Source organism: Taudactylus pleione, unplaced genomic scaffold (assembly GCF_031769625.1).
Source record: "Taudactylus pleione unplaced genomic scaffold, aTauple2 ptg000609l, whole genome shotgun sequence".
Taxonomy (NCBI): domain Eukaryota; kingdom Metazoa; phylum Chordata; class Amphibia; order Anura; family Myobatrachidae; genus Taudactylus; species Taudactylus pleione.
In genome coordinates, this window is record NW_028285011.1 from 4,107,421 (window position 1) to 4,123,207 (window position 15,787).

At 42.3% G+C, this 15,787-nt stretch overlaps 1 protein-coding gene across 3 annotated transcripts in view; it reads right to left on the reverse strand.

The window, feature by feature from the left end:
* Positions 1 to 15,787, reverse strand: part of TMEM131 (transmembrane protein 131) — a 299,432-nt gene that overhangs the window by 37,798 nt on the left and 245,847 nt on the right. For all 3 annotated transcript variants that reach the window (XM_088454095.1, XM_088454094.1, XM_088454093.1), the window contains exons 24-30: positions 10,946 to 11,055; positions 9,882 to 9,948; positions 8,708 to 8,859; positions 6,670 to 6,812; positions 5,222 to 5,408; positions 4,159 to 4,344; positions 3,393 to 3,551 (exon numbers count right to left, since the gene is read on the reverse strand). In XM_088454095.1, the coding sequence (XP_088310221.1) occupies positions 3,393 to 3,551; positions 4,159 to 4,344; positions 5,222 to 5,408; positions 6,670 to 6,812; positions 8,708 to 8,859; positions 9,882 to 9,948; positions 10,946 to 11,055 (1,004 nt within the window). The remainder of the gene's footprint in view (positions 1 to 3,392; positions 3,552 to 4,158; positions 4,345 to 5,221; positions 5,409 to 6,669; positions 6,813 to 8,707; positions 8,860 to 9,881; positions 9,949 to 10,945; positions 11,056 to 15,787) is intronic.

The window sequence follows — 15,787 nt, forward strand, 5'->3', positions numbered from 1 at the left end:
ACCTCATTGGCGCACAAGCTGTCAAGGTGTGTCTATATCCCAATATGAATATCACCTAAATTCAACGTATACAACAAACCACTAAGTTAGGAAAAAAAGACACAACCAATGGCGCTACACACTCTAAATACGAATACATCCCTTAATTCGATGCATATGCAGAAGTGTCTCGAAGGTAGATGAATAAGTTTGGTCTCCTTTTTTAGGGAATCCTTGAATGATGCTCACTCAGTCGATAGATACAAAAGAAAAAAAAAAAAAAAAGAAAACCATGTGTAGTATTGTTCACAACAATTCTAAAAGCCCCACAATAAAAACTCTCAACATGAGAAATCCAGATAACAAATATATCCAAAAATTCATAAAAAATTATGTTTTAAACTTAAAAATATCCGAAAATGCAGAAAAAGCTAGTCACACCCCTTGTATATCAACGCGTTTCGGTCTTCAAGACCTTTTTCAAGACATCTTGTCTTGGAAAAGGTCCTGAAGACTGAAATGCGTTGATATACAAGGGGTGTGAGTAGCTTTTCGTGCATTTTTGGATATTTTTAATTCTAAAACATAATTTTTTCTGAATATTTATTAATGAATTTTTGGATATATGTGTTATCTGGATTTTTCATGTTGAGAATTTTTATCGATTGAAAGACCCCCATGTAATTGCCATCTTGCTGGGGACACATTTGTTGAGATTTGGTTTTCTTTTTATCAAAAAAAAATAAAAAAATGTGTTTATGGGGATATTAAAGAATCCAGACAAGAAAGATACCTTGATGTGATTTACCAACACTACTGAAAGTGTGAGTTGTGGTACGCAATATATGAAAATATTCTGAGAGCATGTGTCATATTTCTGACACATCATCCTGAAAAGATACCTTTATGGGATTTATTACCTTTAATCAAGTGAGAGTTTGGGTACGCCACCATAGCAAATATAAAGACACCCTTATAGGAGTTGCTTTCACTTTCGTGCTGTGAGTTTGGGGTACGCCCATTGTCAATATTGTTTGAGACACACCCGCTTTCTATATTCTCTTCAGATAAAAGATACCTTTATATACAGCATTAACCCACCACCATTGTGAGTGGGGTACGCTATTTCTAAAGATTCTAAGATAAATGGCTTTTTAGACTGAGGGGCTTTTAGAATTGTTGTGAAAATACTACACTGTTTTGTTTATTTATTTTTTCTTTATATATCAAGGATTCCCTAAAAAAGGATACCAAACTTATTCATCTAACATCGAGACACTTCTGCATATGCATCAAATTAAGGGATGCATTCGTATTTAGAGTGTGTAGCGCCGTTGGTTGTGCTTTTTTCCTAACTCTGTTAGTGATCTAGAGAAAAAAAAAAAAAAGTTTAATGGAAATTAAAAAACAAGAAAAATAAAACAAAAACATTCTATTCTAGGCCTTGCTGGCTCAGAAGACTGGGAATGTTCCACAAACTCCCTGTACAATAACAAGGAGAGGAGAGACAGGAATATCTTATTCTGGGTCACAGCTGTTATCCATTAGCAACTTATGCTGGCACCAACCGCATCTTCAGTGTGACTCAATATGGGATAAGAAGAAAAATTAATGTGCCTGGCATAAGGAAGTCCATTTTAAGCAGAACCATCACCACCCTTCCTTGTACAAGTCCGGCTGTTTTGGCATTTCATTAAAAACCCAGCAAGATTCAGTCAAGACTTTACTTTACAATAGGATTTTACATATAAGCAGATTTACCTACCCTCCCTGATTGTCAGGGAGACTCCCTGAAATTGTAGCAATCTCAGAGGCTCCCTGAAGAGTCTAGTAATCTCACTAATTGCACCTTACCCCCATTATGAAGCCGTTATATTTAAAGAAAACAGATATATATATATATATATATATTCATTCACATGGGATCATTAGTATCATTTCCCTGCATTGGTTATAAGGCACAATGATCCCTATGGCTACATGCCTTTTCTGAAACATAGTGTGTTTTCCTCAACAAATAGATGTAAACGAGCTCCAAAGCAGTTAGTAACAATTGGCTGTAACTTAATGTTATGACACTCGTCTCAGATGTAGCAGTACACGTCCACTTTACTACCATGCTCATAGGTGTTACTTTCACAATCTCCCTGAGATGCTTTATCAAAAGTAAGCAAGTATGAATATAAGTGTATAATTTAGAAGACTAGATGGTCTGGTAAGAAGAATTTCACTTCAAAGATCTATGTATTCCAAACTGAAGTTAAAATTGTGATGTCTTGTTGTATCCATGATCTGAAAGCTATACAAGTAAAATGGATAGGCAATAAGGTAATTTATCATCCAAAGTGTAGACAGTACCGTTGGCTTTCTAATAGAATATATACTATTGCATATTAAAAGTTGGTTAGTTACTTTATATACTGAAAAATACTAAAAGGCTTTTTTCCCTTTTAGGGTGTTGGTTGACCCGTAGGTCAGCTGCCACTCACATTTTCTCCCAAGCTACAAAGAGTGTGCTCTTTAATTTACTGCTATTTCATTTATTGTACTGTTAAGTTTTTAGTGTGTGCTATTCTGATTTACACTCACTCCTGGGGTAGATTTGCTACAGCTTCCAAATCAGAAAAGTGGTGGTGTTGCCCAATGCAACCAATCAGATTCTAGCTAACGTTTCTCCACAGCATTGTAGTAAATGATAGACAGGATCTGATTGGTGGCTGTGGGCAACACCACCACTTGTCTGTTTTATAAACTTTAGTAAATCAACCCCCAGGACCCACCAGCATATATGATTTGTTAAATTCTTAAAACACAGTAAAAATGTATTAACTCTCCAGGACAAAGATTATTAACATTTTTAACAATTCAATAAAGAACATTTTGACGCTTACTTGCAATAGCGAACATTTATTTTTGCTATATGTGAGTATGCAATTTTATTTACCCACACGTACCCTTAAGGAGCCAATCAGGGACATAGCCAGAACATTGTGTGCCCCATAGCAACATTTTCAAGGGGGCCCAGCCCCAATGCTTCTATGAGACACCTATCTCTGCAGCGGTTGTTCATTTTATGCCCCATAGCAATACACTAGTGAATGTTATGCCCCATAGTAGTGCCCTAGTTAATATGCCCCACTGTAGTATCCTAGTTAATGTTATGCTGTATAGTCTTAGGATATTATATATCAACTGTTGTATATTAAATTCTAGTAATGCAGAACGTAGCACAGGTTTATGAAGATATCATTAACACACTAGGGGGCACATTCAACTTTGCGCGAAAGTCACCCTAATTGGTCCCGGCAGTTTCTGCGCACTAACTCCAGAAGGCAGAGGTCTAAGGAGGTGCAAGCAGAATCTGCCTACTGTAAAACAACTGAATCTACCCCTAGGACTTGAGAATGACTTACTTGTTATCTGATGAAATGCCAACAATCCTTCTGAGGTCGAAGGGCCTCCCCAAATGAAATGGAGGATTTGACGCCTCAAAAGAGAGCCTCCTTTTGAACGGCTCCCATATTCCTTGAGCTTCTAAATATGCTGTTCCAATAACTAAAAGAAACAGCAGACTAGAGAAGACAAAATAGTATAATAATTAGGAGCCGAGGTAGAACACTAGTGCCATCATCATGTATGTACTAACCTCAGAAACCCACACCAAAATAAAAAACTAACACCTTTAGTGACCATGAAAGGCAACCACAGAGCTACATTTTTATGCTTAAATTACATTAATAAGCTTTAACACAGAAGGTGCGTACACACGTAACAATTTTTTTTAACGATTTAACTATAACGACGTAGTTATCGTTCAAAAGATTGTTCAGTTTCTGAGTTATAACGATGAACAATTATCGTTCATGCGCATTCCAGTTTGTAGTTCATTCTGACTGACCAACTGAACGATTTTCAGTAAGGGAAGTTACAAATATCGTTTGAAGCTCAAAAAATCGTTCATTACACTTTAAAAAATCTGACAGATAATTGTTCATAATATCGTTGGTAACAAAATTGTGTGTGTATGCAGCTTAAGTTATTACAGTTATAATGACTCCAATGGAGATTTAAATGCTCATTAAGGCTATAACCGGAAAGACAAATGGATATGGCAAAGTTCAAGTTTAGTGTTCTATTACCACTGATTTTAAATCAAATGGAGATTTAATATTCTAGTACCTCATTATTCCTGAGATAACGACATACAGTGCCAGCTCCCAATTGGGTCGGGGAAGAGTTTCTGCACAGGTGGCCAGCATATGGTATGGGAGGGATGCATTCAAAATAAAGACAAACTCAGAGCCTCCAGTTGTTACAATCCTAAGTTCACGAATCACTCGTGAGCAGGTGAAATCTGGTGTAAACCTTTAAAGAAAAAAACACTGTAAACATTACAGTACACAGTAAGGAGCTGTGCACTATATACAGTATATATTTTTTAAATAACATTGTTGTTGAAGGTTGTTGCAAGATACAGCAGAGGGGGTTATGGAAAGAAGAACTGGGTAAGGGAAGTGGGACAAAGTCCAGTGATATTAATGATCAGAAGTAGCCAGATGGACAAGTGATCAGCGTTTCGATAGTAGTGCATAAAATGGCTAGCCATAGCAAAAATCAAAGAGTACAATGCAATACTTTATTCAATTATGCACTGTGCATTACATTATCACGTTATGGTAAACATTAACCATAACTTGAAAACAACATGCAAAATTAAGAACTGAGTCTGTGTAGATTATATTATACAAAAACTTTGGTGCAAGGCACACAGATATGAAGTGACAGTAGCAGCAATAATAGACCAACAATATGCATAATGCACACATCCTACACAGTAAAGCTGCCCATCCACTAGCAGACCTCAAAACGACTGCACGATTACGACATTGTAATTGTGCAGTCGTTTGTCTGATGTGCCTACACTGAATGAGCAGTCGTTCAGTGTAGGCACATCAATCATCTGCAAACATGCTGAACCTGACGTTATCGTCAGGTTGTCCAGCATGTTTGCCCGATTATAGATGTCTAAACGACCAGCGGGAGCACGCATCGCTGGCCGTTTTAGAAATGTTTTAAACAATCGGCAAACGATTATCGAACGATATCGTTACTGTTCAATCGCTCAATTTATTCGCCTAGTGGATGGGCACCTTAAGTGTGGACATGGTGTTATATTGTATCATAGGTTAGCAAGATTTTTTCCTTTCTACAAATTTTACTAAGTTTCAAGTGTTACACTTACAATATAACAATTTCCTTAGTGGCATTTGGACCTAGTGCAAACTCCTGACAATTCACAATCTTGAATCCATAGCCTTCGCATGAGTAGCCACTGATTTCCATGCTTTTAATAGTGACTTGAAGCTGACCTGTGTTCTCAAATTTGAATGTCCTCCTAAGTGTGAAATTTGGCTCTCTTGGCTTTACTTCTGATCAAAAAGAAACATGAATAGTCAATACACAACACAAGAGTAAAAATACAAGAAAACAATATTCAAACAGCAAAAGCCCCCAAAAATTTTAAAAACCGTTCTCAGTGTATATTTTTCTGGATGTTAAGAGAGAGGGCACATAGATCAGTAATACACAGTATTCTTACTTGAGAACAAAATTAAAAATCACCCGCACGAGCATTGTGGTACTGGGAAACTAAAGACAACTCTTAATTTACGTTGCGAGGTTCTAACAGAGTGTTCGTACAAGCTGACGCATGAGCTGAACAAAAGAAAGAATACTCTTCAGTAGAGCACCCTTTCTAATATTTTGCTGAACTTTATGTCTTGTGATGATTATCTTTTAATGCATTCCAATAAACTGTTTCTGTTCATCCAATATTGGAGTGAAGAGTCAGCGCACCACAGAAGAGAATTCCACGTCTTCAGCTCATACATACAAGTCTTTCAGGATAACCGAGATGCTATCTAGTCACCTGGGAATAATGGGAAGGCATCCTGCCACTGACGTCTAGAGTGGTGCATGCAATGTAGTAGGGTAAAATTGCCTTTATTTTTACACCTTTATAACAGAAAGACAAATAAATATGAAACACTCATGATTCTTGACAAGAACCAGCTGCACATAATAACTTGTGACTAATCACAAGAATAAAGTCCTAATAATCAGTCGCACAATTCTAGTGCAGTAAAATAACCTATCACAATAAAAATCCTTCAATGAACACTCACAGTAATACAAATGATTGCCAGAAAAACAGCTCTTGATAACTTCTACAGTTTTGTAACTTGTTACATACGAGGTGGGCCACTAGTTTGTGCCCCCTGGCTGCCCTCTCACCATCTATGAAAAGTGTTTCAAATAAGATATGTAGAATCACACAAATCTTTATTCTAATTAGGTTCTCTTTTTTTAGATGATAAAAATGGACTTTGTGCCACTGATTAGACAAACTTATTTTAGGAATACATCACATTCCTTATTATATAGTTTATTAGCACATGGGGTATGTGCATAATGTTTCATCTGATTTTGGGGGTGACATATCCTAATCTAAAACTTTTCATCAACAAAAAAAGGAGCTAGATAAGAACTATTTATGATTGAATGCTTGACTACTGTGACCAATCAAACCTGAATCTAATATTGCTTACTGTGCCTCCAACATATCAGTGTGGAAAGGGGTCATAGGACACTGGTATACGATAACACACATGGCACGAGATGATGGCTTACTGTCTGAGCAATCTTTCAGAAATGCTTCCGTAATTTTAAACCTCAAGGAGCTCCCTGGGCCAGGGGGTTTTCCACCAATCTTAATATTTTCATTTGCACCTTGCCCTTTCACTGTGAGAACGTCGATCACTGTCAAATTGTTTCTGGGAAAAAAAAAAAAAAAACACAATTGCAACAAAATTAAAATTAAATAATAAAAAAAAAAATCAGCACAGTTATGCAAAATAGAACATAATAAACCAGTTAATAGAACTGAAGGAAAAGAACAAAGAGCCTCATTTAGAGTGAGGGGTACATCAAGCTAGGGGGTGCAATTTTCCACCTTGGTTAAATTAAGGGTTTCAGGTATTCGGTTCCATCAATCATAAGTTAAGAGTTAAAATAAAAAAGATAAATACATTGTTCTCTCTGCATGCCAACTAAAATGTGCAAGATTTCTAGATGTACTCTGAATTGGATGAAATAAGGCCCTGAATATCTAAATAAATAGAAAGTGTTGGGTGTTTTGGATATATTTTGTGTTAGAATTTTAGGTTTAGAATGTTATGAAACATCTCACTCCCTCCAGGACTTCTCCCACGCTGCACCCAAACTAATGAATGTTCTCCCTGGCATTATTGTACTTCTCCCCAAGCTTACGTGGTTGATAACTCCCCATGCCTCCCCTCCTCCCACACTTCCCTATTCCTTTTGTCGTATCACCCTTTGTACTCCCCAACTACAGCCTCTCTCCTTTAGAATGTAAAACTCATGAGCAGGGCCCTCCTTCCTTAAATGAAAATTTTTATAAGAGTCTCCATTTTGCTTCTGCTGGTTTTAGATATCACTTTCTGGGACCATAGTTCCCACTACTACAGTATTCAAACATGAGATGCAGAACTGCAAAGTTACCACCTTTTACTAAACTTAAATGCCAACTAGAACTTTTAATGCAAGCTGTTACTATGATAAGGAGTACTATTATAAATAGGTCTGTGTTATATCCTAAAAAGTGATAAAATCTATAAATGGGTATAAGCATATTTCATATTGTTGGTAAACACAGCACTATCTTTAGCTGTTAGACAGGTCAAGAGGTGACAGCAGTGTGAAAGGACAGAGGTAAATTACACTGGGAGCAAATGGCACAGGAGTTTATAGAGAATACACAACAGAATTTATGCTGCAAATCGGCACCTGTGCTAAATAAATATAATAACATTTGATAAATGAAAATTTTTTTTTAAAACATTTGGCAAACCATTATAACAATTTAGGGCCGCATTCAATTAGCAGCGATATCGGACGATTATCGCAGATTTATGCATATCGCCATAATTGGATAGTGTGGAATAGGCGAAAAGTTTTCATCTCAGACCAAGTGAAAACAAAAATGCAAAATCCCTATCTTTGGCTAAAAATGTGGGGATTTCTTTCAGAGCCTTTTGAACCCCCCCCCCTTTATGATAAAATTACCCAGAAGGTTGTTTGTAATTTGAGCAGTAATTTGGCCAAAAATTACCTGACAACTTTTGGGTGGAAAAAAACCCCAAAACAAAATAGTTGTAAATGGGTTCAATGTATTGGGCCTGGTATTTCGGGGGGCTGTATGGATGAGACGGGTGTTTAAAAAAAAAAAAAAAAAAAGTAAAAGAAAAAAAAAAACTGCAATGTTTAAAAGTGTGCTTTTACAACACCAAAATATACTTGCACCCCAATTTATGTGCAGCAGTAACTTCCCAGAAAAAAAAATAGCTTTCGATCATTTTTTCATATATGCTAATTACAGCCAACTGACGCAATTTAAGTACCCTAAATACTTTAAATTACAGCCACTAACACTTGTAAATTATTTTCCTATGGATGTTAGCTTTTTTGGGGGGGTACAGACCTCTTTTCCTAAATGTCCTGACATTTTAGCCTGTTCCAGAGAATAAATTATCACACCAACCCGTTTTCACCTGTTTTTTGGTAAAAAAACAGGAGTGCGCATGCCGGAATCGCCTTTAATTGAATACGGCCCATAGTGTTTTACTTTAATCTTCCTGTTAACACTCACCTGACTATGAGTAATGAGGATATGGTTTTGTTTAGCAATGGCGTAAATCTGACTGTCACACTCTTTTTCTCTCCAGGCTTTAGTATAATGTTGAGAACAGACTGCCGGGATGAGCCCTCCATAAATGCTTGATTACTCTGTATAGGATGAACCTATGTAAAGATAAAATATTGAACAGAGTCTACATTTTGTGTCTTTTCTCCAAGGTCCTGTACATTTTACACTCTCATAAGCCTAACTTATTTACCAGCTTATCCAATTCATAAAATAATCTATAAAATAGTCATAAGTGACCGTAACACTAAAGGTGACTATATGCTCCCAGAAAACACTTCATAAAGAGATAACAGACGGGTCTAATATTAAATAGAACATGTAATTTCTGAGGAAATGCATCTTATTTTATGGGAGAAAGTATAGAAACGCAAAGCTTTGAATCGTCCTGCATATTGTTCTACCCACACTCCTGGGCAGTGTCCTTCCTCTAGCTTACATACTTCATAAGCACTTGCCTTATATAGAGCAAATACAAGCCGAGTAACCACACATATATAGCTAGCATTGTGTATCTACGATCTCTCCCAAAAAGTACACATTTCCAAAATAAAATAATTGGTCTGTTCTAACAGCAGGATTTACTAATGTGGTTCTCAAACTTAGACCTCAGGACCCTAAACAGCTCACGTTTTCCAGGTCACCTGGCAGGCACACAGGTGAAGTCATTACTGGATGACACATTTTGAAAGATCCATAGGTGGAGCTAATTATTTCACTAGTGATTCTGTGAGGAGACCTAGAAAACATGCACTGTTTGTGATCCTGAGAACTGAGTTTAAGAACCTGTGTCTTAAAGGAATGGAGGTCTTTACACTTGACAAAACCATTAAAATGCTGCAATATGTACAAGTCACAAACAGTACCTAGCTTCTAAAACTCTAGTTCTACAACTACACTTAAGGTAGCGAAATACATGGGAAATAAAGTCTCATCTGGCAGGACTAACCAAATCTCAAACTGCAAAATGGTAGTCTCAAGCAGTTTATTTACCCACCAGTACATATCATCCCTATGTTACACTGACAGCACATAAAAGTGTGGATAAATGTATTTATAAGATGGCAAAAGCAGGTGCAGCACATACATTTATGCCCACAACAATACTTTGTGTACTTACATTATTTCTGAATACTTTAAATTCAAGTGTCTTCAGGTCTATATTTAGCGACTTACTAATATTGAATCTAGAGAAAAAAGTCAAATAGAAAAGTAATTGAGGAAGTAACTGCAGACATCATTTACATACAGCTAACAAATAGCTGCGTCTGTTACTCAGCCACTTCCGTTTTCATTTTTATTTATACTTTCTCTCACTTACAGGAATACTCACTTTCAGCAGTTTCACCACTCAGGCACACCTTGCAGAAGTAACAGGACTAGAGGTCATACACACACAGCAATAGTGCATAACCACAGAGAACGGTAAAGATTTGCGTTAGCACAGTGCACTTTGGTTTAATAAAACACATATTAGTGCCACGAATATTGCTACTAAAACTCATGCTTTTGACTATGCAAAGACAGCATTCTGATTAGATCTTACTTAACGCACCGGGCTTGTGTGTTTAAGCTGTAAATGAATAGTCTGGCTGTTTAGTTGTATGATGAATGTAAGGATGTCAGCTTAAAAATGCACGCAATTAGAGAAATACAAAATCATACAATACATTCTGAATGCATCCAAATGTGAGATTTACTTTACCAATGGCAAAGACACTTATCACTAAGGAGGATCAACAGATTTTACCTGTTGTCACATGTTTTATGTTTCAGACTTTATTCCAACAAAGTTAACCACCAGGCGATACTATGCAAGGGTATACATACCATACAAGTAGGCTCATGAGCCAATTTACATGAAAATAAACTTAGCACCTGTCATTTTAAGTTATAAAGTTGTAACCAATGTTGATCTCTGATGTAACAGCATTTAATCAAAAAGATCTTAAGTATATTGGCAGCTCATATGGTCAGTCTTCACTTTTTGCTTTTGAAAATCTATTTATTGAATCTTTCAGTTTTATCCAAATAATATGAACAACTCTGTTAATTGGCTACAGGTCAAGTGGATGGAGAGGCCACTACCTGAATAAAGCCCTGGGATGTACCATCTATCATGAGCAAAGCCTTAATACACACAACACCTTTCAAAATAATAGAATGAAATGGCAATACGCTCACCTTTTTATTATTCTGTCTAGCACCAGAGAACTGTTAGAATAGAGAGCCAGAGGCAGAAACTGGACATAAACAGGAACATCGGAAGGATTTTCTAGTGCAATTTCCTTGTCCTGTTGCAAAAATATGAGATATGGTAAGAACTTACCCTTGTTATCTCTATTTCTACGAAGTCCATAGGGTTCCACAGGATACCTTGGGGTATAGGTGTGACGTCAGTCGCAGGGCACCAAAGAGTTAAGCTTTCAGCCTCCCAGGATGCACTAGGTCCCCCTCCTATACCCCGCCCCCGGGCCAAGGCACCTCAGTTAGTTACCAAGCCATAGGCCGGAGGAGGAGAAGGAAGAGAGAGAACAAAGATCTGGACACATACAAGAATCACATTCTCACCAGAGGGAGACGGAAAACCGGTGACCAGAGCAAAGCCCATCTGCAGCACAGGTGCGACAGGGCGGGAGTCCTGTGGAACCCTATGGACTTCGTAGAAATAGAGATAACAAGGGTAAGTTCTTACCATATCTCATATTTTCTACTTCAGGGTCCATAGGGTATCCACAGGATACCTTGGGGATGTCCCAAAGCAGTATCCTTTAAGGGTGGGGACGCTCCTGTGCAGAAAGGAGAATCCGCCGCCCGAAGGAAGCATCCTGAGAGGCGAAGGTGTCAAACCTGTAATACCTCACGAAGGTATGGACAGAAGACCACGTAGCAGCCTTGCAGATCTGAACTGCCGAGGCACCACGTCGAGCTGCCCACGAAGGACCCACAGACCTAGTGGAATGAGCCTTCAGAGAAGGAGGGACCGGTAGGCCTTCATGAAGATAAGCTTCAGAAATAGCCATACGGATCCAGGCTGCCAAAGTTTGCTTTGAAGCAGGCCAACCCTTTTTACGGAAGCCAAAGAGGACAAACAAAGCGTCCGACTTCCTAAACGAAGAAGTGCGGTCAACATAAGTCCTTAAGGCCCGCACAACATCCAAAGAGGCCTCACCCACGGAAAGACCCGGTGAGTTAAAGGCCGGAACAACTATTTCCTCGTTAATATGAAACTGGGAAACAACTTTGGGAAGAAACTCGGGCCGAGTGAGGAGCACTGCCCTGTTCCCATAAAAAACCAAGAAAGGGGGTCTACAAGAAAGAGCCCCTAACTCAGAAACACGTCTGGCCGAAGCAATGGCCAGAAGGAAAACAGTCTTAGCTGTTAGCCATTTAAGATCCACTGAGCCCAGTGGTTCAAACGGCGGTCCTTGGAGAGCCCTCAGGACCACAGCCAAATCCCAAGGCGCCACAGGTGGAACAAAGGGCGGCTGAATGCGGAGAACACCCTGCATAAAGGTGCGCACATCCGGGATTGTAGCAATCCTACGGTGAAACCAGACCGATAGGGCCGAAACCTGTACCTTCAAAGAAGCAAGGCGAAGCCCATGATCTAGTCCCGCTTGCAGGAAGGCGAGAATCCGAGACAGACGAAACTCCCGCGGTGCATAACCTCTCGGTCGACACCACTGGAAGAACGTATGCCACACGCGATGGTATATCCTCGCGGAAGACGGTTTCCGAGCTCGTAACATGGTACGCACCACAGAGCTGGAAAACCCCCGGGACCTCAGCATGGCCGTCTCAACAGCCACGCCGTCAAAGACAGCCGAGTCAGGTCCGGGTGAAGGCAAGGACCCTGAGACAGAAGGTCCGGTCGTAGCGGCAACCGCAGAGGAATGTCCACGGACAGACCCTGAAGGTCTGAGAACCAGTGCCGTCTGGGCCACGCGGGAGCTATCAACAGGAGCGTCCCTCCTTCCTGTTTGAATTTCCGGATTACCCGTGGAAGGGAGACCGGAGGGAACAGGTATGCGAACCGGAACGTCCACCGGACGGACAGAGCATCCACCAGAGACGCCCCTTCGTCTCTTGTGCGAGACCCGTACACCGGCAACTTGTTGTTGTGCCGGGACGCCATGAGGTCGATTTCAGGAAGACCCCACCTGTCCACCAGTAGTTGAAAAACGTCCGGGTGCAGGGACCATTCCCCCGGATGAACGTCCTGGCGACTTAGAAAGTCCGCCTCCCAATTGAGCACTCCCGGGATGAAGACCGCTGATATGGCCGGAAGATTGCGCTCCGCCCAAACCAGGATCCGAGAGACCTCTACGAGAGCCGCCCGACTGCGAGTTCCTCCTTGCCTGTTTATGTAGGCCACGGTGGTAGCGTTGTCCGACTGGACCTGCACCAGGCGACCCTGGAGAAACCGCTGTGCCTGCTGGAGAGCATTGAAGACCGCACAGAGTTCCAAGATATTTATTGGAAGCTCCGCTTCTGTCGGCGTCCACCTGCCCTGGAACAAGTGTGGACCCGAAACTGCTCCCCAGCCCCGAAGACTGGCGTCCGTTGTCAACAGGACCCAATTTGGAACCCAGAACGGACGTCCCTTGTTGAGGTGGGTCGTCTGTAACCACCACGTAAGGGACAGGCGAACCTCCTGGGTGAGCACAATCGTCTGGGACTTCAGAGACTGAGTCAGCCCGTTCCACTTGGACAGGATCAGGTGCTGCAGAGGTCTGGAGTGAAACTGGGCGTATTCCACCATGTCGAACACCGACACCATGGAGCCCAGTAACCTCATCGCCGAGTGTAAGGACACCCGGCGGCTGTGCAGACAACTGCGCACCCTTGACTGTAAAGCAGAGATCTTGTCCTCCGTCACGAAGATCCTTTGCTGTCCCGAGTCCAATAAGGCTCCAAGATGCAGAATCCTCCGAGACGGGATTAGAGTGGACTTCTGCCAGTTGATTAGCCAGCCGTGCCGTTGCAGCAGTGCAATGGTCAGGTCCAAGTGGCGTAACAGGAGCTCTGGAGATCCTGCCACCAATAACAGGTCGTCCAAATACGGCAACATGCAGACTCCCTGCAGCCGCAGAGAAGCCGCCATGACCGCCATCACCTTGGTGAAAACACGTGGTGCTGTTGCCAGGCCAAAAGGTAACGCCCGAAACTGGAAGTGGTCGCTGCTGATTGCAAACCTGAGGAACTGTTGATGGCGCCAAAGAATAGGGACATGCAGGTAAGCGTCCTGTATGTCCAATGACACCAAGTAGTCCCCAGGTTCCAGCGCCAGAATGATGGACCGTAGGGTCTCCATCCGAAACTTCGGGACCCGCAAAGACTTGTTGAGTGCTTTGAGGTTGAGAATCGGACGATATGACCCATTGGGTTTCTGTACCAAAAATAGATTTGAATAGAAACCCTGGCCCCTCTGGGAGAATGGAACCGCCACTATAACTCCAGCCTGGAGCATAGTGTGCAATACCTTCCGCAGCTCCGTAGCCTTGTTCCGGTCTGATGGGAGACCCGTGGTGAAGAAGCGAGCCGGGGGTCTGTGCCGGAAGGAGAGGGCGTATCCGTGGGAAACCACCTCCAGAACCCAAGTGTCTGTCGTAGTGGTCGACCAACACTGGGCGAACTGTAGCAGGCGGCCTCCCACCCTGGGATCCCCCAAAGGGAGGCCCGGACCGTCAGGCCGCAGGCTTGTCATCTGGCTTGGGGGCCGGACGTCTGGTACTCCATGCCTGCTTCCGGGGCTTGACCGATTTCTTAGGGCCAGCCTGTCGAGGAAACGACTGTGGTTTGGGCCTGCCCTGGGCCCTAGATGACCGAAAGGACGATGGTCCCGAACCAGAAGGAGCAGCGGCCGACGGGAGACAGGCAGATTTGGCTGCCGCCAGCGTGGCCACAATCTTATCCAGATCCGGACCGAAGAGAACTTCTCCGGTAAACGGCAACGCTTCCAGACCTTTCTTGGAATCTGCGTCCGCCTTCCAGGATCGCAGCCACAAGGTGCGACGAGCAGCTACCGCTGCTGAAGAAATTCTAGACACCAGAATACTAATGTCTAGAGCCGCCTCGTTGATGTAGGTGGCCGAATCACGGAGATTGCCAATCAACTCCGCCTGATCGGCCGGACAGTCGGATTCAAAAGAAGCCTCTAATGAATCCGCCCAGCGCTCCATCGCTCTGGCAACCCAGCAAATGGCCATAGCCGGCCGTGCTGCCCCCCCTGCAAGGGAATAAGCGGACTTCAGGCAGATTTCTACCTTGCGGTCCGTAGCATCCTTAAGGGAGGACATGGATGGCATCGGCAATGTGGCACTACGGACAAGACGGGTCACGTGAGAATCCACCTGTGGAGGGGATTCCCACTTAGCAAAATAATTATCCGCGAACGGATAAGCCACCGCCAGGCATCTCTGCGGCTGGTATCTTTTGCCAGGTTGTTTCCACGCCTCCTCTAAATGGTCCACCAACTGACCCGAAAGAGGAAAGACTGTGGCATCGCCCTTCACATCTTTGAAAAAGGCATACTTAGATTTAGCCGCTGGGGGAACTTCGTCCTCAATCACCAAGGCTGTGCGGACCGCCCGAATAAGTCCAGGAATATATACTTTGGACTTAGCATCAGCGTCCTTAGTATGGAGAGGTTCCTGATCGTAAGGATCTAGAATCTCCCCATCATCAGACGTCCCTTCGTCATCCTCATAAGGAGCGGACAGAGACGCCACCGGCCTTTTATGAGACCGCATCACAGACTCCCCTTGCAACACATCCGACAAGTGCTGTACAGAACTCGTCAGGGAGTTAACCCACGCTGGCTCCTGAGAACCCGGGAGCGGGGAAATAGGGAGACTGTGGGGTACCACCAATTGTCGTGGGAACCCCTGCATGGGTGACGACACCACAGACTGCTGGGACAAACCCATCGGAGTAAACGCGGGCTGCGGAGCTAACTGGCCCACTAAAGCTGTTAACGCCTGAGCGAAACAAGCCCAGGGCGGCTCCTGTACCGGTGCTGTA